The sequence below is a fragment of the Paramisgurnus dabryanus genome, chromosome 1, assembly GCF_030506205.2.
Source record: "Paramisgurnus dabryanus chromosome 1, PD_genome_1.1, whole genome shotgun sequence".
In the NCBI taxonomy this organism is placed as follows: Eukaryota; Metazoa; Chordata; class Actinopteri; order Cypriniformes; family Cobitidae; genus Paramisgurnus; species Paramisgurnus dabryanus.
In genome coordinates, this window is record NC_133337.1 from 63,679,204 (window position 1) to 63,704,699 (window position 25,496).

General features: G+C 37.2%; 3 protein-coding genes across 7 annotated transcripts; all 3 read right to left on the reverse strand.

The window, feature by feature from the left end:
- Positions 1 to 850: 850 nt before the first annotated feature.
- On the reverse strand, positions 851 to 4,644 carry psmc5 (proteasome 26S subunit, ATPase 5). Its single transcript, XM_065257753.2, has 12 exons — positions 4,541 to 4,644; positions 3,984 to 4,055; positions 3,815 to 3,884; positions 3,603 to 3,700; positions 3,454 to 3,510; positions 2,534 to 2,764; positions 2,327 to 2,453; positions 1,847 to 2,037; positions 1,668 to 1,766; positions 1,454 to 1,564; positions 1,077 to 1,163; positions 851 to 995 (listed from the first exon to the last, which is right to left on the reverse strand). Exons 1-12 carry the CDS (start codon positions 4,622 to 4,624, stop codon positions 942 to 944), a joined length of 1,281 nt encoding a protein of 426 aa, XP_065113825.1. The 5' UTR covers positions 4,625 to 4,644; the 3' UTR covers positions 851 to 941.
- Positions 4,645 to 5,200: 556 nt separating this feature from the next.
- smarcd2 (SWI/SNF related BAF chromatin remodeling complex subunit D2) lies at positions 5,201 to 15,600 on the reverse strand. The gene is made up of 13 exons (XM_065253624.2): positions 15,236 to 15,600; positions 14,290 to 14,477; positions 13,898 to 13,940; positions 13,696 to 13,818; positions 13,340 to 13,459; positions 12,663 to 12,758; positions 11,783 to 11,884; positions 9,451 to 9,612; positions 8,885 to 8,982; positions 7,263 to 7,398; positions 7,036 to 7,158; positions 6,853 to 6,954; positions 5,201 to 6,562 (listed from the first exon to the last, which is right to left on the reverse strand). The coding sequence occupies exons 1-13, from the start codon at positions 15,338 to 15,340 to the stop codon at positions 6,509 to 6,511; spliced, it is 1,452 nt and encodes a 483-aa protein (XP_065109696.1). The 5' UTR covers positions 15,341 to 15,600; the 3' UTR covers positions 5,201 to 6,508.
- A 756-nt stretch (positions 15,601 to 16,356) lies between these two features.
- Positions 16,357 to 25,343, reverse strand: atxn7l3b (ataxin 7 like 3b). Of its 5 annotated transcripts, XR_010527453.2 has the most exons (10): positions 25,052 to 25,342; positions 24,322 to 24,442; positions 23,994 to 24,126; positions 21,116 to 21,287; positions 20,798 to 20,895; positions 20,535 to 20,593; positions 20,256 to 20,301; positions 19,857 to 19,891; positions 17,934 to 17,976; positions 16,357 to 17,472 (listed from the first exon to the last, which is right to left on the reverse strand). XR_010527453.2 is itself a non-coding variant. In XM_065253621.2 (9 exons), the coding sequence occupies exons 2-8, from the start codon at positions 24,370 to 24,372 to the stop codon at positions 19,887 to 19,889; spliced, it is 564 nt and encodes a 187-aa protein (XP_065109693.1). In that variant the 5' UTR covers positions 24,373 to 24,442; positions 25,052 to 25,342; the 3' UTR covers positions 16,357 to 17,472; positions 19,857 to 19,886. The 5 variants fall into 5 exon arrangements, 4 of the variants coding, with proteins under 4 accessions (XP_065109693.1, XP_065109695.1, XP_065109692.1 ...); XM_065253621.2 differs by lacking the exon at positions 17,934 to 17,976; XM_065253623.2 differs by lacking the exon at positions 17,934 to 17,976 and having other exon boundaries at positions 20,571 to 20,593; positions 25,052 to 25,341.
- Between the last annotated feature and the right edge of the window lie 153 nt (positions 25,344 to 25,496).

Sequence of the window (25,496 nt, forward strand, 5' to 3'; positions counted from 1 at the left end):
ATTTTCTCTAATACACATTGGCCACTTTTATTCAATTCTTTTTGAAACCTCAATTTCCCAACATGTGTTGATTCTGTCAGTTTGACAATTTTTTTTAAATGTTTTCTGAACCAGAGACTCTGCAAATTATTTTCTGCAAATCTCCAGCTGTGACCCTAGGAGAGTCTTTAGCTACTCAAACTCTCCTTCTCACCGCACATTAGGATGATATAGGCACACATCCTCTTTCAGGCAGTTTTGTAACATTTTCTGTTGGTTGGAAATTCTTAATCATTTCCCTGATGATTGAAATGAGAATTTTCACAGCTCTGGCTCTTTTCTTAAAGCCACGTCACCAATTTGTGAAGCTTAATTATCTTTTGCTGCACATCAGAAATATATTCTTGGGTTTTTCTCATTGTGAAGGATGATTAAGGGAATTTGGGCTTTGTTTCCTCTCCTCTTTATATTTCTGTGAAACAGGAAGCCAGAGCTGAATGATTTTATGTTCATAATCATGCTGGAGTGCTTAAAATTGTGAATATGAATATACTTCAGAGATATTTTACTTATAAGAATATCTAGGGGTGCCAATAATTGTGTCCCAAGAAAATTAATTTCATAATGATATTTCTCCTCTTATATTCTTATTATCCAATGAAAAGATACATTTTTGTGATTTTTAAAATAAAAGATTAACAATGCATATGAGTTTTTTACAGCCTTATTTGATCGTATTTATGAAGGCTGCCAATATTCTTGGGCAGGACTGTACATTTAATGACAAGGTGTACAGTTATGGTCTCACAGAAGAGTGAAATTACAACTGTACATGTAATGAAACTGTAGAAAATACTACTCTGAGAAATCATCAAGTGGGAAACAATTTATTTTGAATACATATGGATGATGACAATAAAGCGACTTCAAGACAAAAAAAAGCAAATCACTGACTCTAACATCTATTTCCAGAGTTTCTTGATGGACATGTTTTTCTCACTGTCTTTCTGCATCACCTGTGAAAAGAAAATGTATTGTAAGTTAGTGATAAACATGAAAACAACATTTCACTAACAGTAAAATCCATGTCCTAATACCTTTGCTACGGCCATCTCAAAATCTTCTTGGGTTACATGGACTCTTCTCTCTCTTAGGGCGTACATCCCCGCCTCTGTGCAGACACCCTGTCAGACAAGCACAAACAAAACAACAACCAATCACGCTAAAACTGTACATATATGCACTCCTCCTTTCCAAAACTTCACAAGTCTTTGGCATCTTAGGCACAGTTCATGTGCTTTCTTTTGAACGTAACCTAACTACTTATAGGGTGAATGTAAATTTTATCATAAATGTGGTCATTTGTGCTGATTCTGTTTATACCGTGTGGTCGTAGATTCATATTTGTGCTCTGGTGAATAGCAAAACGAGCTAAATAATTACAAATTTAATTCACAGTCAAGTTCAGCCCTACCTTGACCTCTGCACCAGACGCTCCTGGCATCAATTCAGCAATCTTACGTAGGTTAATGCCTCTTGTCAGGTTCATTTTACGTGAGTGAATCTTTAAAATGTCCAAGCGGGCCTGAAACAAACCATACACATTTATAAGGTTGCTTCTAGCTATGACACCGATCAAAAACATGACGCCTCTGAACAGTAGGCGTAAAAACAGAGCTGGAATTGACCTCTTCATTAGGAGGGGGGAACTCGATCTTCCTGTCAATGCGGCCTGGTCGGAGGAGGGCTGAATCTAGAATGTCAATACGGTTTGTGGCCATGATAACCTGAGAGAAACAAGCACATACGCATTAACTTTAAAGTGAATTATTGGCAGACAGCTGACAGATAGATGTTCATATCTCACTTTGATGTTTTTGGTGGCCTCAAATCCATCCAGCTGATTGAGGAGTTCCAGCATGGTCCTCTGCACCTCACTGTCTCCTCCTGATCCTCCCTCTAGACGGGACGAGCCGATCGAGTCGATCTCATCCATGAAAATGATGGAGGGCGCGTGCTCCCTGGCCATGACGAAGAGCTCACGCACCATACGAGCTCCTGCAGTTACACAGAATACGTAAGGACAAGAATGGGGGTGTTTAGGGGGGTATGCCCATGTCTTATGGTGTGTGAATGAAGTGATAAGTGCGTGTCATTTACATGTAAGGTCAATGAAAAGAAATGATGGACATCCTGCAATGCGATTTGGTGAATGAGGTGGCACAAACTGAAAAATCGAAACTTTGGCAGATATTCGCACTGTGTTCACCAATCAGGAGCTTGCTCTAGTAGTGACATCAGGCAAATTATTCCATTATGTTTTATAAGTGTTTAAAAGAGGACCAACCTTCTCCAATAAACTTCTGCACCAGCTCTGACCCAGAAACTCTGATGAAGGTGCAGTCTGTGTGGTGGGCTACAGCTCTCGCCAACAGGGTCTTTCCTGTGCCAGGAGGTCCATAGAGCAGCACACCCTGCCAACCAAAACACACATACATTTAGACAACATAGGTAAACATAATGCACCATCATCTTTTACGGTCCTGTCAATCACCTTGGGCTGTGCAATTCCAAGAGCTTCAAACAGTTCTGGATGCTTGACTGGAAGTTCGATCACTTCCTTGATCTCCTTGATCTGTTTATCCAGTCCTCCGATCATCTCGTATGTTGAATCTGGCACTTTTTCCACCATCATCAGGGAGACCAATGGGTCCACTTTATTTGGCAGGATTTTGTGAAGCGTATAGCTGTCGTTTCGAAGAGCAACACGACAGTTTGGAGTAACCTGGAAGATAAGGATTAAGTTCACACACATCATAATAAACATGTGTCAAACTTTTGTGAGGGTCCATTAAAATCAGAAAAATCCTGGAATGTTTTCCTCAAAAAACATAATTTCTTCTCGACTGACCAAAGAAAGACATCAACATTTTGGATGACATGGTGGTGAGTAAATTATCTGGATTTTTTTTAAGAAAAATGGACTAATCCTTTAACAAGAGACACAAACATACGCATTAATTATAAGGGGATACCGGATAACACGCGGATACATCTGATATTCCTTTGTGAACTGTTCACTTATAATAAACTGCTGTTTTTGAGGCTTTTTAAAATGCGTTAGGGTTAGGTTCTCTGTGCGTGGGCTTCTGAGTTTTTGTTCATTTGAGTATGCACAGAGAAAACAGCTCAGTTTAGCATCTTTGATGCTCAAAAAGTCTAAAATCGCTTAACTGGCCACCTGCCATACCATATGACCGGAACTAAAGGGGGATCGTTTCGAGGGGGGAGAAGATTTCCGTTTTTGATTAAAGATTATGAGGGCACATGATTTTTTTTAAGAATAATAGTTCACAGATAAGTCAATTGTAATAAATGCCACAACATTCCATAACAAATTTCAGTTTTTCATTTCAATTCCATTGCGGTATTAACTGATAATACAAAAAAAAGAACAGAAGAAAACTAACTTACATCATTAATATCAATGTTCTTATCAACATCCACCACAAACTTTCCTTCAGGATGCACCTTTAAAAAAATACAAATACCAACATATATGAAAACAATCCTGGAATTGATCTTCGTGACATCAGATAAGCAGGAAATAATGGTTGCCAAACCTTGACCAGAACTTTCTTCTTGTCCATAGCTCTCACAACCTCTCCTACATAAGAGCCCTGCTCCTGTAATAACTGCAGCTCCTCGCGCAGTAGACGCACTACAACACAAAATAAACGCCATACCATTATCATATATCTGAGCACTGCCATATTACACATAACATTACAGAAAGTGTCAAAACAATAATGTTAAATCAATTGCTATGCCGTACCCTTAGCGTTTAACTCATTTCGTTGAGCCTGCAGACGTCTGAGATTTTGACTCTTATCATTTACAGTCAACTGAGGGAGAAAACAAAGCACATTCAGATATGTCACAGACACACAGTATTTCTCATGCATAGCTTACATCAATAATCTAGGAAATTTAGTCATTCTTACTTGAAGCTCTTCAATTTTAGATAGGTAATACTGTCGAAGGCCAGTGCCTCCTTTACTGTCTTCAATGTCCATCTGCAAAAACAGAAGACCACAGTGATAATAAACCTGCTTACTTAAACAAAACTATCTGAAAAAAATAAGCGAAATTCTACAATGAAGTAATGTCATCGTTTCTTAAAAAAATCTATCATGTTATGATCTGAGAAATGGGGTTTCTATGTTACGATCACGTAATGTAGTTAAGATTTCTATTAGATATTTCAGACATTCATATTAGAGATGACAGATTTCCTGTGTTTGATCAAAGATCTATGATGTTATTACTTGTGATTTCCCCTGTCATGATCAGTGCTATTTCACGTCACTGTGACAATGAGACAGCAAACTCCGCTGCGCTCCGAGAAAACGCGTTTTTAAATCCCTAATTCTGTCGTACGTTTCTCCAAAGTAATATCACATCAAGGGACATAAATACAATAGGCAAGACTTGCAACAATACAACGGCTAACGATACAGTAACTGTTGACGGTTACACACACAAAAAAACCATCACTTACTTGCTCCATACCGTCCAGCGCCATCTTAAACACACAAACTTCCGGTGGTGAGTTGCGTATTTCCGCTTTGTGTTCTTCGGGCATGAACGGACAGCGCGCTCTGCTCACTGGCGCTCTCTTTACAGTCGACTGCTAACGTCACTACATGCGAACTTGTTTTTGACATTTACTCTACCAGTTTGCTTTTAGTTGGTTAAAAACACGTCGTGTTGAATAAAGGTGAGGTTAGGACAGGTATTACCAGACTAACATGCTTTACATGCATCAACACGATTGCTGTTTGTCCTAAGGTCTGCTTTCTACAGTGGTTCCCAAACTTTTTGGTGTGCAGAGTAGACCCCCTAAGCTGTGTCCCTTCGCAGCCACCTAAAGAAAATTCACGATAAAAACACTCTCAAACTTTGAATTTGAATTAAATAAAAATATATTAAAACATATTTCCGTTGCCTTATTTTTCTTAAATTTATTAGCCAAATTTCACAACCCCCAGCACCATCCCAGGGCCCCCAGTTTGAGAACCACTGCTCAACTAGACAGCATTTCTTTCCATTTTTATGCATGGCAATTCAAATATTATTTTCTATATCAATATTTGAACCGCAAAGATTTATAATTATAAAAACTTGCAAGTTGAAAAAATGTATTGGCAATACATTATCATTAAATATTTCACTTCCCCATTATGGAAATAGCTTTATTTTTTAAAATGCTCTAATTTCCCAGTAAAAAAGTACAAAAAAGCAAGCATTGGATTGATACAAAAAGGAACTCAAGTTTTAAGATTTTCACTGCATTTACAAAAAAGAAAGAATCTTAGTTATAGAAAAAAAAGTAATTGAAAGGAATGCTTTACATTCACAAATGTAAATGTACATACAAAACGCTACAGTATGAATAGCATCTGTAACATGTTGTCAATCACAAAAGATGATGATTATGACTCGTACCTCATGAAATGAACTTAAGTGCTAACTGTTCAAAGTATTTCTGTGATCATTAACACAATGACCACAGATGCTATTAATAAAGATTGACTTGCATTACAAACCCAAATATTCCTCGTAACATAACTGCACTTGCTGAAACACTAATGCCTATACCAATAGAAACAACCACTAATATAAATGGCAACAAACATTACAACAGAAAATTCCCAACACAAAACAACAAATATGGCTTTGAATACCTGTAAAACAAAAGATATGATGCTTGCACATTTAAAACATTGTTTTTCACAAATCTGGCAAAAGTCTAAAATCAAAAAATCTAAACACAAACAAGATGAAGACAAAAAGGCTGCATACTGAAGTAAAACAGTTGGACAACCAAATGTGCTGCATTTCCCACCGGAGTGGAAACACAAAAACATGGCTCTTTAACACAGTGCAGCGCATATTTTCCTGAGAGACCAAAAATACATTGTACATTTCCAAAAAACACTGCATTTCCATAACTAATCTACTTAATCACAAGTAACTGCACTTAAATCTTAATATTGTGCAATATATTTGAAAATATAAGAGCCTGAATTAAAAACATTTTTAGAAATAAAGTGGCACAGGTACACTGAGCATGAACACATATTTATACAGTAAAAACAAAGTGGACAAAAAGCTGTATTGCATTGTTTGCTTCTGCAAGGTTTTTTTACTGAATAAGCTACAGTAATTATACTGTAAAATATCGAAAAACAGAAACATTTTTAGGAAAATGTTACTGCATGACAAAATGCAATTAATACACTTATGTCATAAAGTAATTAACATGCATTGAATGGCTTATTATCATATTTTATCTCAGAATACATAAGACTGAAAAACCATATTAAGGTGTTCCAGTTTGTCTGCTATGTAACAGCATCTGAGAACATCTAGATCAAGTGCCTCCATTTTTTACACAAAACTATTTATTATCAGATGTAATTGGAGAGCTAAGTCATCATGTGACAGCAGGTTTGGCGTCTGATGCTTATGTGAGTCGGATTCCCAGTACCTGTTCCAATTCCTGTCTCCTCTGCTGGACCTGATAATAATACATGAAAATTAATACTATAGTACACAGTATACATAAAAAAACTAACTTTATTTTAATGACATTCTTGTTATTGAACACTTCTACCAATAATACATTAACTAACATTTCACAGCCTTGCAAGCATTTATTTAACTCATTTGACATATGCGCATTGCGACAAAATGCAATGCATCTCCTGCAAGTACAGTGAACCGTTGTGTTAATAAAACCCTATACAGCCACTATAACCATGAAGACAAAAGTATGGAAAGTCTTGCAATAGAAAACCAATAACACACCTTTGAAAATACATAGCGTCCAACAGCTTCTGTGACCCAGGGTGAGTGGTAAAACTCGGTTCTCCTCTCTTCTTCCGGGTTCCCAACAGTGTCTGTCATCAGCTGCAGAAACCATCACAAGACTTACATGAGCCCAAATGAAGTCTGTACAACCAAAACCAAAGAAGAAATCTTCCTGTTTACCTTGAGGTCTCGGCTCTGAGACTTGAGCCAGTCCTGGATGAAGTCCTGTGGGTTGTTACTGAAGCTTAGCATGAAGTCTCTCTGGGTCTTCAGCTGGTTTATAGATTCAATAGTCTCGTGGATCTTTTGGGGAAGGTACATGTTTGGTTTATTATACAAATATGGCTTTTACATGTAAAATGAGGGGGATGTTTAACCAGGTGCCATTCTTGTCAATGCACACCCACCTTCATCTCCAAAGCAGCAATTTCCTGCTGATTAGTTGTAGATGACAGGAAGCTGGTCATCTGAGCCTTCAGCGGGTCGTCCACCTCAACATCGATGTCAAAGCAGGCGGTCTTCTTCTGGTCATTGGGATCCACACTAACAGATAACGGCAATGAACAAGCTCATTTATTATTTAAACTTTTCATCTTCAAGTTTACTTTAAAGTCGTTTTGGATAGAAGTATCAGCCAAACACTGGCAGACAATTTTATACAAAGTGATTTAAGGATGATTTTATCTACTGTTATGATCCTCAGCATCTGTATTGTATGCTGTTTTGCTCTTTGTGTGTGTGCAGGAATTGAATAACTCATCGTGGAAGCGGGTGGATTTAAGCCTCAGCTGCACTTGCGGGCTCCTTTTGGTGGTCGCTATTGTGGCGTACGGAACACCGGATTCCACCCGGGGTGACAGATCACCAGCCATTTTGTGTTTTTACTTATTTTTTAGGTATGTGTTAACCTAAGTAACAGATTTACTAGTACTCAGTTTAAGCTTGCTTGTTGTTAATTACAGAGCGTAAGGTTGGCTTGCCACTTATTTATTTTTCTTGACCTTATTTCTTTTCCAGTTTGGTTAGGGAGTTAGGGTAGTTTCTTTAGTGTTAGGTTATCTACTTTATTTATTTTGGTAATTGAGGTTTCATTTATTATTTTGGCTTTGGGCTTCCATATAGCTATTGTGCCTTTACATTTAATACCAGTAAATTAGTAAAACTTAAGTATGGTGTCTCTGGTGATCTGCCAGCTAAGGTTGGAAACCCCATAATGGTTGATTATGCCTTAGCCCTTTTAACTCTTTCCCCGCCAGTGTTTTTTTTTTTTTTAAAGTTGCCAGCCAGCGCCAGCATTTTTCATGATTTTCACAAAAGTTAAATGCCTTCCAGAAAATGTTATTCTTAAAAAATATAAACATTAAATATCTCAAATGAAAGACTCTCTGCTTTAAAAAAAAAAAAAAACACTGTCATCCTACGTTTATTTGTTTTCATTTTATAAACTCTCAAATATGGGTAGGTTTCTTCAAAAAAAAAAAAATCGAGATCGAGATCAGATGCAGAGCGGTTCTCAAAACTTACATGAATATACAGCTGTTTTTCCTAGGGCGATACTTCCGAGTTTTATAGGTTGCGGAAGAGTGCCACCTAGTGAGCTATAGGAAAATACTTGGAAAGCCAGAAGCACTCGTCATTGTCAGGAAAGCGTTTATGGCGGGGAAATAGTTAAACGGGTCATTACACCACAGTAACTTTATTAGTATCAGTGTTACCTGGGAATCGAATCCACAATCTTTGCACAGCTCACAAAATGTTTTACAAATAAAGTAACACATTACAGAATTACACTCATTATGTTAAGATTCGGATTTGGTAACCAAAGTAGCCAACCACTCCCTAAACTATAGCTCAAAATAATAAAGTTCAGTGTGCCAAATGTTTGACTGGTAAAACAGATTTTGCACAGGTTAAATATTTTAGATAAGTTAGCATAATATTAAGTTATAGACAAGCATTTCTTCAAGAGTAAATTAAGCAACTGTTGAGTAAAAGTAGTGAAATGTTAGGGTAATAATCTCACACACACCTGATCATGTGATTGATAACAATGGGGTCAGGGTGCTGGAGGAGGCTGGCGAGCTTCATTGGGATATCAGAAAACCTCATCCTGGGGCAGCCAAAAATCTACAAGATTACAGTACTTCAGTCACAAACATCTCAATATATCATCAATTAGTCCTTTAACAAGGCACATCATTTAGACTGTGGAATTAGTTTTGCAGGTGCACAGCACTATAATGTACCATGTCATTGCAGTTTACTGGCACAAGTGAGTAAAACCCATCCTCATTTATATGCATGACATTTCAGTCTCAAAATACGGCTAATTCAAGTCTATAAGATTTTTTTGCACATATTATCATTATTAAAATGAACGTTTCACCAATTAAATTTCTGTGCACTAAAGAAAAACAAAAAGAAAGTGATTCTTCAATGTCATGCTGTTCATTATAAGCTAATTTAAGTCATAATACACAAATATTACACTAACTGTTAAATATCTTAAGGTTTTTTGTATAGCACCTAAGTGTTTCTACTTCAGCCTGAATAGAGACTTATTTAAACAGAGCACAGATCTGCTTTTGGGTTTACCTGTCTGAAGTATCGATTGCAATTAATGTACTCCTTCTCATGGCAGTCCTGTAGCTTGTTGTTTTTGATGTAAAGCCACAGGGCCTGCATGATACTCGCTCTGGTCTGAGTGTGGACGCCCAAAAGTCGAGCCAGACGAGGATCCAGTTTATATTGTGGAGGCTGAAGGAGAAGAGCAGATAAGATTTCAGGCCAGGGTTTCCACGGGTCATGGAATTTCTGGAATATCATGGAATTTTAAAAAGTCTATTCCAGACATTGAAAGTCAGGAAGATTTTTTTTGTCCAAGTCATGAAATATCATGTTATTTTAGTTTTTATTTATCAAAATATAATTTTTCTATACCATATTTTGTCATTGCATTGTTTCACATGCTTTGTGTATTGTTATAGAGTGCCGAAGGGATGACATATATTGTAGGCCAACCCGGACACTCACTCACTCACTCTTCTTCACAGCAATCCCATAGAACACAAGTGTTAAATAAGGATCGCTGCACATTTGAATCGAGCCCAGGCAATTATGTAAGTGTCTTGGCCCACTTCCATTTGAAAATCCCAGGCAAGCACTGCAGAAGCGTTGCGCCCTAAACATCCGAGTCTGGCACGAAACAGCTGTAGTCCAGCCCAGTGGTTCTCAACTCCTTTCCTAAAGGCACACTGCTTTGCACATTTTGGATGTCTCTCTTATCAGTTCAGTTCATAGGGATCTCCATTATGAGCGATTGATTTGAATGGTGTGTTAAATAAGTGAAACATACAAAATGTGCAGAGCAGTGGGCCTCCAGCATTTCAGCACGATTGTGACAGTATAAACTGTCACTTTTATCAAAAACGTGTTAGCTCATTAATGGCCAGAAAAAGACAAAAAAGCTAAATTGTCCATGGGAGCAGGGCGTTCATGTCAGGTGTGAGTTTGCCAACTTATTTAGGACCCCAAGTAAAAACAAGTTTAATGCTATATTCTTTCATTACGGCTTATTCAATCTTGAACGTGTCAAAAAATAAACAGACAATTTTACTTGACAGGCGAAAATTTCGGGAGATATAGAAAGGAATTTTTTTCTGTGAAGTAAGCGGATGACCGTTATGTTCATCATTAGGCTAATTGTCACTATGAGATGCACACGGGTATAAATATAAGTACGCCAGACTTCTTATGACGGGAAATAAAAACCATCAAGTAGCACCAGCTGTAGAAACATCATCACATTTTGACCAAAGGAGAAAAGACTGATGAATCTGTAAACTCAATATATTTAATTAACAATGAAATCATTTCAGTGTAAAAGCCATTTTTGAGAGAAAATTATAATGTAATGCAGAACAAGTAATTGACTGTACTCATTAGTGTTAAACATGTTTACAGTATTTGCAAAGAAAAGTTAATGGTTTATTTAATACTGCGTTTAAGTAAATTTTAAGAGGACTTATAACAGGTAAACTCTGTTCTTTACTTATGAGCAGTCTGTGGCCTAGTTATCTTTTAGTTTGTATGGTTAATGTCAGCATGATAAAGTTTGGCCCTCATAAGGGGACATTTTTTCCGATCCAACCTTAATTTTTACAATAATAATCTTATTATCCAAAATAATCTTCACAGATGAACCACTTTTTATGAATTTTGAAGGCTAAATGCGTTTACTAGAAATCAAAAGCTAACCTTAGTCTACAAGCGAACTACACCAGCTGACTCTTGTCATCAACGTCAACACCACCAAGTTTCCGGCAGCTCTTTAAAACTTTATTAAACATATTTAAAAACATGTTTCCTGATAAGGAAATACTCTGTGGATGACGTTTTGTTGGGAATTGTGCCAATATTGTTGTGTTGTTTTTGAGATTTTCAAGCATGATGACGTTTAAAGTTACATATTTAAAGACACATAATTGACTTTAAATAAAAGACAACTGCTGGTTATAAATATAGCAGGTAAAATTATTGGTGTGAAACAGGTAATCCTGTCTGATCTTTACATTGTGGCAGTAAAAAGGAAAGCATCTGCTATTGTGACAGACTCTGCCCATCCTCTTAATAGTTCCTTTGATTTACTTCCGTATGGCAGACGATACAAAGTACCTTTGGCGAAAAAGGCCAAATATAAGAACACTTTTATTCCAATGGCTATTAATATTTTAAATAGAAAATAGAGGAGATGTTTATTTATTTTTTTAAATTGTGTACTTTGTCTGTTGTATTGTATTGTTGTTAGTTTGTTTGTTGAGTCTCTGGTCTAAAGTCAATTTTCTACCCCTGTGGGGATAGACAATAAAGTTTTTTTCAATATGAATTTTGAATAGTGTGTAAAGTTATTTATGTGTGCCTGTAATACCTGGTGGTCCAGCATGAGCAGAAGAGTGCATTTCACATTCACATCTCCAGGTCTCTTCACCTGAAAGCCGTCCGTCTCCTGGGTTGTGGGCATTCGGTGCCACTATAACAAACAGAATAGATTATGATCATCAAATTAAGTCAGCATAAAACTTATTTTTACAACAATAATGTCAAATAGGACATTTAACAGGAAAAAACAGTATAGCGTATATTTACATTTTACTGTAGATGTTTGTCACAAAATTAAAGTTAAAGTCTACATATCATACAAATCTGACTTTTTCCATGTTTAAATGATATAATTGGGTCCCCAATGCTTCTGTCAACATAGAAAACCCAGTAACTTAGTTTTGGTAAACCATTCTGCATGTAAAAAATAGGTCATTGAAATTTGGCTTCCCTTGTGATGTCAGAAGGGGATCTTATTACAATAATATCACCCCTTAATCTGCACTATCCAACCAATACAATGCAATTTAATGCAAAGATTGACAGCACAAATGAGTTTTTAATTTCAACAAACCACCATCATTGCGATCAGCATTTGCGTTTCATCAGCTCATTTGCATTTTAAAGGACACACCCAAAAACTGCACATTTTTGCTCGCACCTATAAAGTGGCAATTTTAACATTCTATAATAAATGATCTGTGGGGTATTTTGAGCTTAAACTTCACATACGTACTCTGGGGACATCAAAGGCTTATTTTACAAATTAAAAAAAAATCATAATATGACCCCTTTAATCAATTTAGATGAAATATTAATGTTTCTTCTTTTAGATTAAAATGTACTGATAAATTGTTCATAATAAGACAAAGAAAATTAATTAGGAGCATAAATAAAGTCAAAACTCATTTTCTCATGAACAATGCTACCTCCACCAGATGATTGTCTGGGCCATAAAGTTCTTTGTCCAGTTCAATGACAAGGCTTTTAAAGAAGGATGAAAACTTTCTTTTCTGTTTCCCAGGCTAAAGATGAAAGAAAGAAAAAAGAGAACACACATGTTAATCTATTGTTCAGTACATTTATGTCATTGATTGATTCTGCATTGTTTTGTGCTGACCACATTGGGGGAGCAGCACACTCACAGACACAAGCTTCCTCCAGCTATTGCGCCAGTACACGCTTGTGCAATTCGATCCCTCCCTTACAATACCACACAACGTACAACCACTGAAGCAGAGAAACACAAAAAGGAAAAAAGAAACGTTTCATCTTTTCAATCTGCAGTAACGCCACCAGAGGCTGGGCAAATACACGCTCAGACATTTACGGACTCGTTTCACAAAACGGGCTGAAGTTTCAATGCCTGTCCTCAAAGAATCTGCCAAAAAAACCTTACAGCGAGGGAACGTGGAAAAGCTTACAGCACATCTGGTTCGAAGGAGTGAGCTGAGGACATGAGCTAGTGAAGACCAGAGAGACTAAAGACTGCCAAAAAAAAAAAAGAGTGGCGAAGTGAGCCCTATCTGGAGCTGTATCGGCTTGTCAAGAATTTAGCTCTTACTGTATGGCAACATGCAAACACACAGTGAAACGCATTACGTACATCTTCCAAGAGTTTGCCCTCCACTCGTAGTTCCCACGATGCCACTTTTTCAGCCTCCTCCCCTTCTGGTTTGGCAGGTGTGTACGTGTTGGAAATGTATATCCTCAGTTTTCGCTTTTGCTGTATGAGAAGAACATAAACAATATGGAGATCAGTTAATCCATGTAACTAGCTTACAGATAATACAGGAAGTGCCGCCACAATGCCAGGATGTTTCGAATGGATGGGCTTGCTTACTGGCCCAAATCAAATCTTTATGATATTTTAGATCTTAAAAATGGCACGGGCCGTTCCAGAAAAAGCTTTATTTTTTATAAAGGTGGATTTTTCATCAAAAGCGAAATAAAGAGATATACCGTGATAGGCTTCTTAATGGCTTCCTGTATCTCCATGCGTTTGCGAGCAATAGTTTGGTCCAGCTTTCTCTCAAAGGCCAAAAGGTCCATGTAAGCCTGAGACTCTGGGACCAGATCCCTGATCTGAACAACACAAAAAGCATGAGAAACTCGCCGTGAGATGTGCACCATTACACAAATGGACTGTAATAGTTACACTTACCCTCTGTGGGAGAACTTTGTCAGCCATCTTACGTCGCTTAACTCTGAAAATTCGCAGCAGATGTTTAACAAACATGCACATATGCAAGAATATTTTTTTTGACAAAGAGTGCACAGTTCACATAACTTAAGATCTTAATTGCACACCACAAAAAAGAATGACATTTTCACTGCAAACAGTTAAAACATTGGACCTTAAAGCACAACAAGCTACTTATTTTAAACCTCTTGAAATAAACCCAGTTACTTTGATGTGTTTTAATCATTAACCTGTACTGCTCATAAGGCTCATAATTCAGACCAACATGGAAATAGTGACATGGTATGACACAGTATTTATCTTAAGGCAGCAAAGCAAAATTCACACAAATAATGATTAGTACATATACTAACCCCCTTCTGGGGCCCATAAGACCAACAGGCTGCTGCTGAAGGAGTCTTTTTCGAGTGGGGTCCATCGGGGCCTGAGGCATCCCAGGCCGCATAGGCATGCCTCCACTATAGGATGGACCAGGCATGGGGGAGCCCATAGACCCCATGCCTCCCATTGGTAATCCTCGGTTGGGTGGCATAGTTGGGCGCTGTGGGTACAAATAATTACAGTACTATTTGATTTGATATTCTCTAATAAAATACTGCGGTTATAGTTTTGAGTATTTTTAAGTTACCACAATTTATAAATTGGATAAAAAAAAATGGAGGGCTAAGCTACTGATATAGTATACTCACGTTTCTGTTTTACTTGTTGATTTTATTTTATTTTACTTGTTGATATGTTTTATCAATGTTTAAAATGTTAACATACATAAAAGAAGCCAAGCTAATATAAAAATATATATGATGTATAAATATTAAAATTGAGGATAATGATATAATGTGCTTTGGCGGGCAACTCACGTAAACCACTACTATCATATTACCGGCCAAAAACATTGTATTATCAGGCACACGTCATAACAATTTTGTTATACATCGTGTATTAGCATAATATTATTTTCATACATGGCAGAACTAGTTTGGGTTAGAAGTTGACTGTTGAAAGTAAAGCACGCGCGTGTTTTTATCATGACAACGGCCGCAATGAAGTTAAATGCGGAAGTGGATGTTTGCTCGTGGGCTTCAGTATAAAGTGCTCTAAAAGTTTTATAAACATTTTGGAACAAGCCTTTAAAATTTTTTGTAAAGAAACACTCCTGCAGCTTATTACGTACAGTATTTAATCGTGTGAAAAGCCAAAGCTGTCGTTAAATCGTCACTTCTAGTAAAGCAATGACACTTCCTAAATAAAGACAGTATGGCGTGAACAGAACAAATAAGAGAGATCAGTTTCTGCACTTACCTGGTGGTACTGGTTCGGGGTGCTGGCCATACCCCTGTAGGGTGAATTCTGAGGCATTGCTTGCATTCTCATGCCGCTGCTGTGACCCGGGTTCATGGGGTTCATGATGGGGTTTATTGGGGTACTGGAGTTGACAGGGAAACCCGACCTAGAAGCAATTTTTACTTGATTAAAATTTTCCGCTACTAATTGTTTATAACAAAATAGTAAACGTCATCTAGTAACGCAAATAAATCGCAGGTGTAAACATCGCGTATTTTCCAGCAGACTCGCAGTTTAACTCTGTTGTCAAGCGCGTCGGTCGATGTCGGTTGAGTGTGTCATCCCTGCCCATAAACGCTTGTCAAACCCCCGTTTATTTTAATGGTTGCCTTTCAATAACAGTTTAAGAGTCTGGCCAATGACTACAGTTATCTGTGTTCAACTTATTTTCGGCGCGGCGCAGAACGCTTGGCGTGTGACATCAAAGTACCGCGAGAGCGGCTGAGAAAGCACTTTCCCTAACTTTCAAAACGCTCTCGCGGTACTTTGATGTCACTAGCCAAACGGTCTGCGCAGCGCTATATGATTTTGTATGTATCTTCTCAAATCTCCTCCCCTTTGGTTGCCAAATATATTCTCTATAAATCCTCTTTTGAATGATTTATCCCCTTCGAAAATTTGACAAGTTACCAATTTCTTTTAATACCCCCTGCTGAACACATTGTGGCACAACCTTGTTTTAGCAGACAACTTTAACAATATAAAGTAACAAAAAATAACCACAATGCTTTATTTCTTCATAGTTCCCTACGCTATGTAAATATTTTTGGCCAACCTCTTGTATATTAAAACAAAATCAACATCAATTTAAGCAAGTGGTTAAATAAGCATGTCCTTAAATGCCACTATGCAAATATTTCACAAGCATTATAGTATGTTTTTTGATTATTTAAAATTATCTAAGACCAGAAATAAGTTATACATTTTCTTAACCTTAAGTATTTTGTACCATAAATGTTTGCTTAGGTTAAGTGTTAAGGCTAAACAGATATAAACCTTTCAAAAACATACCATGGTATATTTCATCCCTTAAACATGAAACATTCATGAGTTTTGTTTTTTGAAATCATTCAGCAAATTCTCTTTATACCCCTCTTTATTATAATCTCCCAATTTTGGTGAATTTGGCAAGCAACACAACACCCATATTTCTAAAACACTTTTTTTTGGTTCACACATAAAGCGTGTTCAGAGATTTTTATTACATGCCCATAAACCCATAAGCCAGTGGCTCATGGTCAGGATAGCAGCATCTTTCATCTAGTCAAGATATATATATATACCCAGTTACACACAAAGTGAGACAACACAAGACACCTTACACTGTAAACATCTAATACATGTGAAATACAAAAAGAAAAGAAACCAATTGCAATGATAAAGATACTCTCAAGTCTTGATTGGTTCTTTTTTTGGAGATTTACAATAACCTGTGTTCTCTCTGTAACCAATAACTTACCACGGTAAATGTAGTATTATTATAACGTGCTATTGAACTAGTGAAATATAGTACAACGGTACCACACTTTGGCTATTGGAACTACAGAGAAAATAAATGAATCTACTAGATCATGATTTTCAATAATAATAATAATAATAATTTGATATGAACAAACTGTATAGTAAGTAACCTGATGCAAAATTGCTTACACTGATTACTAATATTGACTTTTAAGCTATTATTCTTGCACAATGTTTTATAATTGTTTCAACATCCCCTAGAATGGGAGGGCAAGTGTGAGAATGTGTAATTATATACTGTTTCATTCAGAACAAATCCCGTTCTTATAAGAGAGGTCAACTGGCCCAGCATCTATGACTCTATGCTCAGCTCTTTCTGCCTGCCAATAAGATGATGAGTTCTTACTTCCTCCCTGAGAGAATTGCGCAAGTTCCTCTAATCTATACGTGTCGGTTTAAAGAGACCAGCCATGAGCAATTGTGCAAATATTCCTGAAAAAAGAATACAGAAATGAGAAAAACTAATGTAAACTGAATGTCAGAAGAATCAGTCCATATCTCCTCCGTTTATCAGCGTGATTCAGCGCACACAATCCTGTCTTAGGTAAACCGTGGAGCACCGAGGGTAGCAAGTGGCTTCTGCCTCAAACAGCATTACTGGGAAAATGTCTCGTCTCTTAGCAACAAGCAGGAGCTATCCTGGTTCTCCACACGATGCTAAGGACCCAGCAAAGCTTTAAAGAAAAAAAAAACACACAGTCATTTATAATTTCTTTCATCAGTAACTCAAAGGCAGTATAGCTTTCAACATATTTAACTAAGGATGTCAATTTAACATTAAGTTTGATTATTAAAAAGGACTTTGAACATAGAAAAGGAAATGCTCTCATCTGAGAAAGTAAAAACTCAATGCACATTATGTAAGTGTGTAGCCAAAACACCCAACGTATCTCACAAGAGCAAAACTTGCTGAGAGTAACTGGAAAGGAAAGAAACGAGTTGACGTTTACACAAAATGTGTTCTTGCAATGGGTCTCAGAATGCAAAAAAATACATTTATCTTTACATGCTATTTTAAATTTGTCTGCAGGGGCCATTACACCGAATGGTTGCCATCTCTGTCCCCAGAATATTGTGACCCGCCTGTGAAAACCCAGCTTAAGCAATTTTTTGCCATTTGACTAAAGTAACTTACTTTTTTCTACAAACACATCATCCTTCATAATGTTATGAAGAATCTGTGAAAATATAACCTTGTTATCTTTAATATTGACTGATTAAAGAATGTCAAAGAATGAATCATAGTGAAATTATTGACTGAAATCAAACTTTGATGCTCCTTATCATTGGTTTATGAAACTTCAGCCTGGATTTCACAGACAGGGACACATTTGTATATAAATGCAAGTAAGTTAACTGTAGGAGTCGTGACATAAGGAATAAAATCACCTTTGACATATATAAGAGGTCTTGGAAGCAGTAATACTGCAATCATTCTCCAGAAACAAGCGGATGCATATCATTGGAAATCTCTCTCATTGCAAAGGTCTAAGAGTCTAGAATACATATTTCAACAGTGTTGAAGAAAATAAGACCTACTTTTACATCATCACATAATTTAAATGACATTTGCTCAGTGAATTTCAGAATCGACTGTTTTGATAACAAGACACAATACTGTGCATTTGGAAAAAAAACTTTGGCTTGAAGAATGCACTGTGTCCACTGTTTTGAACACCAATGCAAACTGCAAGTAACATTTCTGTTTTGAAACGGTAATAACAGTGAATGTTCTAATAAGTTATTTAATACATTTTCATCTAATCATGACAAAATATATATTATTGGAAAGGTCTAAGAGTCTAGAATACATAGTTAAACAGTGTTTTATAAAATAAAACACTTTGTGTGACTCAATACCTATGCATTGTTGTGCGACTCCAAATCTATATTTTAAAAGGGGTCTAACGTTTTTCATGCATGCCAACTTATTAACACAGTTAAAGTTTGTTTCATGTTTTGTGTGTGTTGCTTGCTCGGGACTCGCTCTGCCCACGGTACACATCCAGGGCCTCAGAAAGTAGCGGTTAAGTTGATCTGTATTTTATAAACTAATAAAACTAAAGACTCTTTGGATATATGAAGTTGCAATTCTATTCTATAGGTACACAAGATTAACATGAAGCAGAAGCAGCGTGTGTTATGTGAGCTTTAAGTGTTTTTATCATAAAAATACATAATATCTTAGATGAAATACATATTAGTCATGTACCCTGGTTTTCACTCAGTTCGGTTTCGCAAACACGTTTTTCCATCGAAAAAAACTTTTCTACGTCACATTTTCAATAGAAAGTTGCATCAGCTGAATCTTCTGAAGGCCACTGGAAGTAAAAGTAATTTTTTTCATTTTCTTTTCTGTATATTATATGCTATTGTAACTATAACCGAGAGCATCATTATTTACGTGCTCTCCTCTCACCTATATAATTTCTTATATGTTATTTTATCAATACCAATTTTTGGTAAATCTCTAAAATTTGCTCAGTGTCCTAATGCTACAGTATTAGCACATATTCAATGCAGATGTGTGTTATTACATTCAGTGTTATATAAAAAAAAATATATATTACAGGGCTCAACATAAAGGACTGTCCGGTAGCGTGACAAACGTTCAGGCCAGTAAAAAGTATTGTAACTTGCCCAATCGGACCAGTGCTTCACCCTCAGTCACTAAAATACATTTTCATTAATGTATATTATTTAACATCTTGGAAGCAGACATTTACTTGGGTAAAACATGACGAAAGAAACAATGCAATATTTTGCACAGTTTGCTGTCAGTTTACAGGTAAAGCCGAAAAGTTGGGAGCCTTTTTTCATTGTAACATGTCTGTTGTATATGTACACAATTATATTTGACTTTTGAATTATTATTTTTAAATATATGTGACTGACATTTTTTATTGGGGCCAGTGAACATTTTGGCAGGGCAAGTGAAAACCTGAACCACTGGCCCAATTGGGCAGTATAATTTTTTTTTTTGCGATGAGCCCTGTATTAATTTACATTTTTAAGAGCTACAACATGCAAACGGCACCGATTTGGTGGAATGGCTCACCTCTCATCTGTGACACGAATCAGCCAGACATCAGGCTGCATGTGTACATAAATTAACAAATTAGAAACACAGCTATAATACACAAACAAAAACGCAAAACATCTCGTGTGTGTAAATGGTACAAAATCTTAAAAATAAAAAATTATAAATAAACAAAAGATTGACTACTTAAGTCTCTTTTTATCCACTCCTGTTGCTTTACATGTCTACATAAATAAATGTGTGTTATATTTAATATATTTAAACAACATCCATTTGGGGCTTATCTCTGCAAATATTAATTCATGTGATGAATTCAAATTTGTAAAAAACTTTCATCAACAGCCCCGTTTTAACACATACTTTGAAAATGCTAAATGCACATCATGTCTGTCGTTATTGGATGGTGCACATACATACCACTTTTATGTTTCATTGATTTGGATCTTCTTGGTGAATTTGGATTCTGTATAGAAAAAATTAAAACATCAAAAATGTGCATGCAGTGGGTCAGCTGTCAGAAAATGCATATTAAGTCAAAAGACATTGAGAAAACTTGTTATTTTAAAGAGCTTGATGAACATAATTTAAAATAATTTACAAAGTTAAAATAGCTTGCAGTTAACAACATTCTCTATAGCCATTTACAGGCTAGCTCTAGAGCATAATATATAATTTATAACAGTAAAACTAACTTACCAAGGGTACAGCTTGTTTCAAAGAATGTAAAAATACCTTATCTGATTTTCGCTTCTTGGCTGAAAAACACAGCATTAAAAAATGAAATGATCCTTCAAAATCATCAACAACACATTAGTGCATAGCGGCTCTGCTAGATCTACTATCATGAATTTATTACATTGACACAAACAAGCATGAGAGGTGTGGTCTGATTTAACCAATGATCTTAATAAAAATCAGTTAAGACATTTATTAAGCTGGTTGATGCATGGCAGTCTCACCTTTCTTTTCTGCGCCATAAGACCAATCGTTGTCGTTTACATCATCATTGTCCTCTTGATCGCTCTCTGATTTGTTTGTGTTGTTGCCGCTTGCAATCCTGAATAATGGGAGACATGACGACAACAGAAAGTCAAGAACTGTACAGCAAATTAAGAGTGTGAATAAAGTCAAACATGTACCATAGCTGCAGTCACATGACCAACAAACACTAACTGACCCTCTTATCTGCCTGAAGATCTGTGGCATCTATATTAAACTTTTTTGAATGCCAAGAGCTTTTCCCCAGGTTCACTGAGGATACAGTACAGCAACAATACCTGCGGTTGGCAATGCGACTGCTGTTACGACCCATCCCGAGGCATTTCTCCAGGTGTGGAGCGAAGCGAGAAGCGGCAATACTGCGGCTGCAGTTGGGACACACGCACTCTTTGTTTTTCCACTGGTTATACACTTGCCCAAAAATGTCTACACCAGGCTGGTCCACAATTTCTAAATAAGACAAAGTGGAAGCAGTTGGATTTACAGATCTTTTTTTATTTTGCATTTTCGCTCACACAAACTCTTTTATAAGCCATACAGAATACTTGTAAGCTGCTATTTTATTATTTTTTGGAGCTTGACACAAATCATCATCTGCTTTCATGCATTAATAAGTAGCATTAATTATTTTTAAAAATGACACAGTATTTGGGTGAATGCTTCCTTCAAAGATGAAATCCTTCGCAACAGCTTGTAGCCACTGTGTCTGCAAAAGCATTTAACAACTAATTCTTTATAAATGTTTGTGTACTTACATTTTTAACAATAGCGATGAATACTATAGTATAGAGCTGAAAAAGTTGCCTGCGATTCTCATGCGTGTCTCAGTAAAGTCGGTTTGGTAATTAGTAGTAAATCGTCATCACCTGCTGTCAGATGGAGCGGCATTTAATACACAGAGCCAAATTTCACAGAGAAGATGGCAAAATTGTTTCATAATCATGGGAAATCGCCTCCGATATTGTATGCGATTTTGCCGATCTTCTCTGTGAAATACATATCTCTGTAGTAAATGCCGCTCATCTGAAAGCAGGTGATGATGATTTACTACTAATCACTGAACCGGCTTTATGAGATACGCATGAGAATCGCAGACAACTTTTTGCACAGCTCTTCTATAGTATTCACATAAATTTGCTTATAACTAGGGATGCACTAGGGAAAAGTGATATTGGTGCGTCCCTATAGATTTAAAGGGATAGTTAACTTCACAAACGAAAATTGCTACCTTCCGCTAATGACCAACGCACGTTCAAGAAATAGTGCGTTTCCAGCCTACGAGACGTGGTGGCGTAGTGATACAGAAGTGCAGAGAGCAAAAGAAAGCGCAAGTACGGAATTTAAAAGAAAATGGAGTTGGATTCAGTATAAAACAAGAGGATATAAAGTTTTTTGTCTACGCTTCAGCTTTTGTATCTACACCAATACGTCTCGTACACTATAGCCCTTTTCACACAGAGATTACGGAAAATGCTTCCAAAATTCGAAATCGATTGAAATTAGTCACAGCTTCAAACTTTGAATAAAAAAATGGGATCGTCGATGCTGCCACGCCTCCATGTCACGTCCGGTCGGCTTGCCAAGCAAGGGAAAAAAACTCTCAGAGATGCCTTTAAAAACATCTGTCCAGCGGAACGCGATCATATTTTAAACACGAGGGATGCTACAACTCCTTGAAATGCATATCATAAACAGGATTACTACCTAGTGATCTGACTTTGGAGAGAGCGCAGCACTCTGCACGTGCGCGAGAGTGAGGAAGGCGCAAAGATGCAGCGGGTTATATTTTAAACAAAATGGATAGTTTGCCTCAGCTCGCATGAAACGCATTAAACTGAACAAATACATAAGGATTACTACTTTAGTTTATGTTTAGACTTCGGACAGATGCGAGAGCGCGTGCACGTGAGACAGAGAGAAGCGCAGCTGCTTATGATGCTGGATTTATTTCAGATGCTATGAGTCCAAGACACGCGCATTAAGTTCATGTGCATTAAGTCCATGTGCGTGCAAGAAGGAATCCTCTCTCCACAAGCTCTCGCGTTAAGTGAAGCCCACAAACCCCCATGCGAGTTGTGCAATGTGCATGTTAATGTTAAACTATAATAATAATAATAAATAATGGCATATCATTTTTGTCTTCAAAAAAAAGATGTAAAAATCGAGAATCGGATCGAATCGTGACCTTAGAATCGCATATGTAATCGAATCGAGGATTTGGAGAATCGTGACACCCCTACCGAGAATATTTGATTTTTACACTGTTCATTTACACTGCGAATGATTTTCTGGAATCTGTGCGTGCATTCACACACATACCGTAAAGATCCCGTAAAGACAAGTGACATATTTAAAGTCCTGCACTTGGTAGATTTTTTCCACAGCGCATGAAGTTTGCTAATTATCCATTATTTCTCTCTCGACAAACCATGCGCAGGCATTTTAGTTTATAACAATATCATAAGGAGCGTGTGATACGCTGTTCTTTCATGCTGGTGAAAGATCTTAGCTTCAGCGCTGATAGTGTCGATCTCCCTAATATCTGCTTCAGTCCAGTTTGCCGACATTTCTTAATGTGAATGTTGATCTGCTTTAAATCTTGGTGTTAAAGGGCTATACCATAGCTTTTTGTTGCGATGGCACGCGCATCCTCACTACGGCACGCCCCGTACGACATTGTTTCTGCCTCTTGTTCAAACAGAATAGATTTCCAGGAATGTTACGGCAATGTTACTAGGTCCACTTTACAGGAGCGATCCCAGACACTTACAGGACAGGTTTGTGTTCACACAGAAGCTTTTCTGCAAATTTTACGGAAATTTTCTGGGACCAAAGTGCTGTGTGAATGAGGTTAAAATCTTACATCATACTCTGGAAACACACCCTCGTGAATTTTAATTTTTGATGTTTTTCTTACAAAATCGCGTCGATTGCCCTCAAAAGGCCTTTACTAACCCCCGAAGCTTTGTGGATTACTTCTATGAAATATAGATAGACTTTTTTGGGCTTCAAAGCCAAAGCACCATTTAATATCATTATAGAGCTTGAAACAGCAAAGACATCTCCTTATATAACACTGATTGTGTTCGTCTGAAAAAAAGATATGTAAAAGACAGGATATATTTTTATTTATTTAGAAACACATCTGACTCTCACCAAAGTCTTTCATACTCTCCTGGTCTGTATCATCCAAGAAAAAGTAACCCTGTTTGACAGCCCTGTGCACCTCGAAACAAAGACCCAAACAGGCATCTTCGACCAGGTCAGACAGGATCTCTTGAGCAAAGCCCTGCATTAAAGCACATAATTAAATCAACTCATCACTAAAATTTCTCAATCTGCAATTACTAAACATATTAGACAGGAAAACAAATGTTGATCACATTACAGGCGTACCCAGAGGTGACACACAAACATATACGTTTATTAATGCAACCCAACTGTTGGGAGAACAGAACAGATGAAAAAACAAAGCCATCCTCACCTCCATCTTACTGTTGTCCATACTGGACAGAGAGACGTCCTCCATTTTCATTTGCAAAGGCTGCAGGAGAATGCACTGCTGTCTACATGCTGTAGTGCAGCAGTCACAGGCTGAGGAGAGACTGCAATAACAAGACAAACAAACAAACAAACAAACAAACAAACAGGGCAGGGCATGAGACAGCAAAATATCACCATCTACACAAACAAATATAGAGACTCCTCTTCCTATAAGCCTGCATTTATATGAGCGTGTATGTTCTGTAATAACAGCATGAATACGCCCTGACTTCGTTGCATTACGTATCAATATCAATTTTAGTCGGCATTCGCTAATCATATCTAAATCACACAATAATGTAACTGTTGGCAAATGTAAACCTATCAATCAAAAACGAACCGCGATTTTACTGTTAACAGTTATATCTCCTCTTGGTTCACAATGCAGGCTTAAATACAAAGCTCGGATACCGCTAAACTCCAGTATCTCTCCTGCATTGGTTCATAAACAAAATGTATTTTAAATTAAAACACGATTGTTGCTTAAACTGTAATATAAAGACGTACAAAAACGGAATTTACATGAACACAGAGTATTCAACACCCTACAGTGACTTAAACTAGATGGTTAATGTCGGTGCTACACCCTTTTACGTCAGAAAAACATCATAACCCAGATCCTGCTGTGATTTTCACAGTCGGTCTGTATTTTGGTCGCGGTTTTTGCTTACCAGCTCTGGGATGGAGGTTGTTGGTGTTTTCGGTCCGTTCGCTGTACTGACTGAGGCTGCTCATCTGATCAAATAAATATATTTATATCTGAGGGGAATCTGCCCGCGCTTTGTCCCATTTACGTTGCGCGACTGAAATGTGGCGTGCGGGAAAAGTTTACGGAGACATTTCCTTTAAAGCGTTTCCTCACAGACAAAACCAAAGCTCCACATTCATCGCTCAATCTCTTATCCTCCGCCTGCACACTTCCATTTCCCTTCAATCAGACCCGGTTAATCGATCCCATCAATCCATACTGGATCGCTTCAGGTACGATCCAACGGTAGAGGGAGCCCACGGGACGATAATAGCAGCCGCCATTAGTTTATCCAATGCGACTAGTGCATTCAAGCCAAGGTGTACATTTTTATTAGTGTGTACTGTCTATCAATGTATACTTTTACC

Bases quoted from the DNA above. Each gene is read 5' to 3' on its own strand.
- atxn7l3b (XM_065253620.2), bottom strand. From the start codon at position 24,372: ATGAAAATGGAGGACGTCTCTCTGTCCAGTATGGACAACAGTAAGATG. The intron at 21,288-23,993 runs GTGAGAGTCAGA...TGTCTTATTTAG, and splicing joins GGAGAGTATGAAAGACTTTG to AAATTGTGGACCAGCCTGGT. The intron at 20,302-20,534 runs GTAAGTTAGTTT...TTTTCTATACAG, and splicing joins TGAAACAAGCTGTACCCTTG to AATCCAAATTCACCAAGAAG.
- psmc5 (XM_065257753.2), bottom strand. From the start codon at position 4,624: ATGCCCGAAGAACACAAAGCGGAAATACGCAACTCACCACCGGAAGTT. The intron at 3,701-3,814 runs GTACGGCATAGC...TTTGTGTTGTAG, and splicing joins AAATGAGTTAAACGCTAAGG to TGCGTCTACTGCGCGAGGAG. The intron at 1,565-1,667 runs GTCAATTCCAGC...GGTTTGTTTCAG, and splicing joins TCCCCCCTCCTAATGAAGAG to GCCCGCTTGGACATTTTAAA.
- smarcd2 (XM_065253624.2), bottom strand. From the start codon at position 15,340: ATGAACCCCATGAACCCGGGTCACAGCAGCGGCATGAGAATGCAAGCA. The intron at 13,460-13,695 runs GTATATCTCTTT...CTTCTCATACAG, and splicing joins CCATTAAGAAGCCTATCACG to CAAAAGCGAAAACTGAGGAT. The intron at 6,563-6,852 runs GTGTGTTATTGG...TATTATTATCAG, and splicing joins GACGCTATGTATTTTCAAAG to GTCCAGCAGAGGAGACAGGA.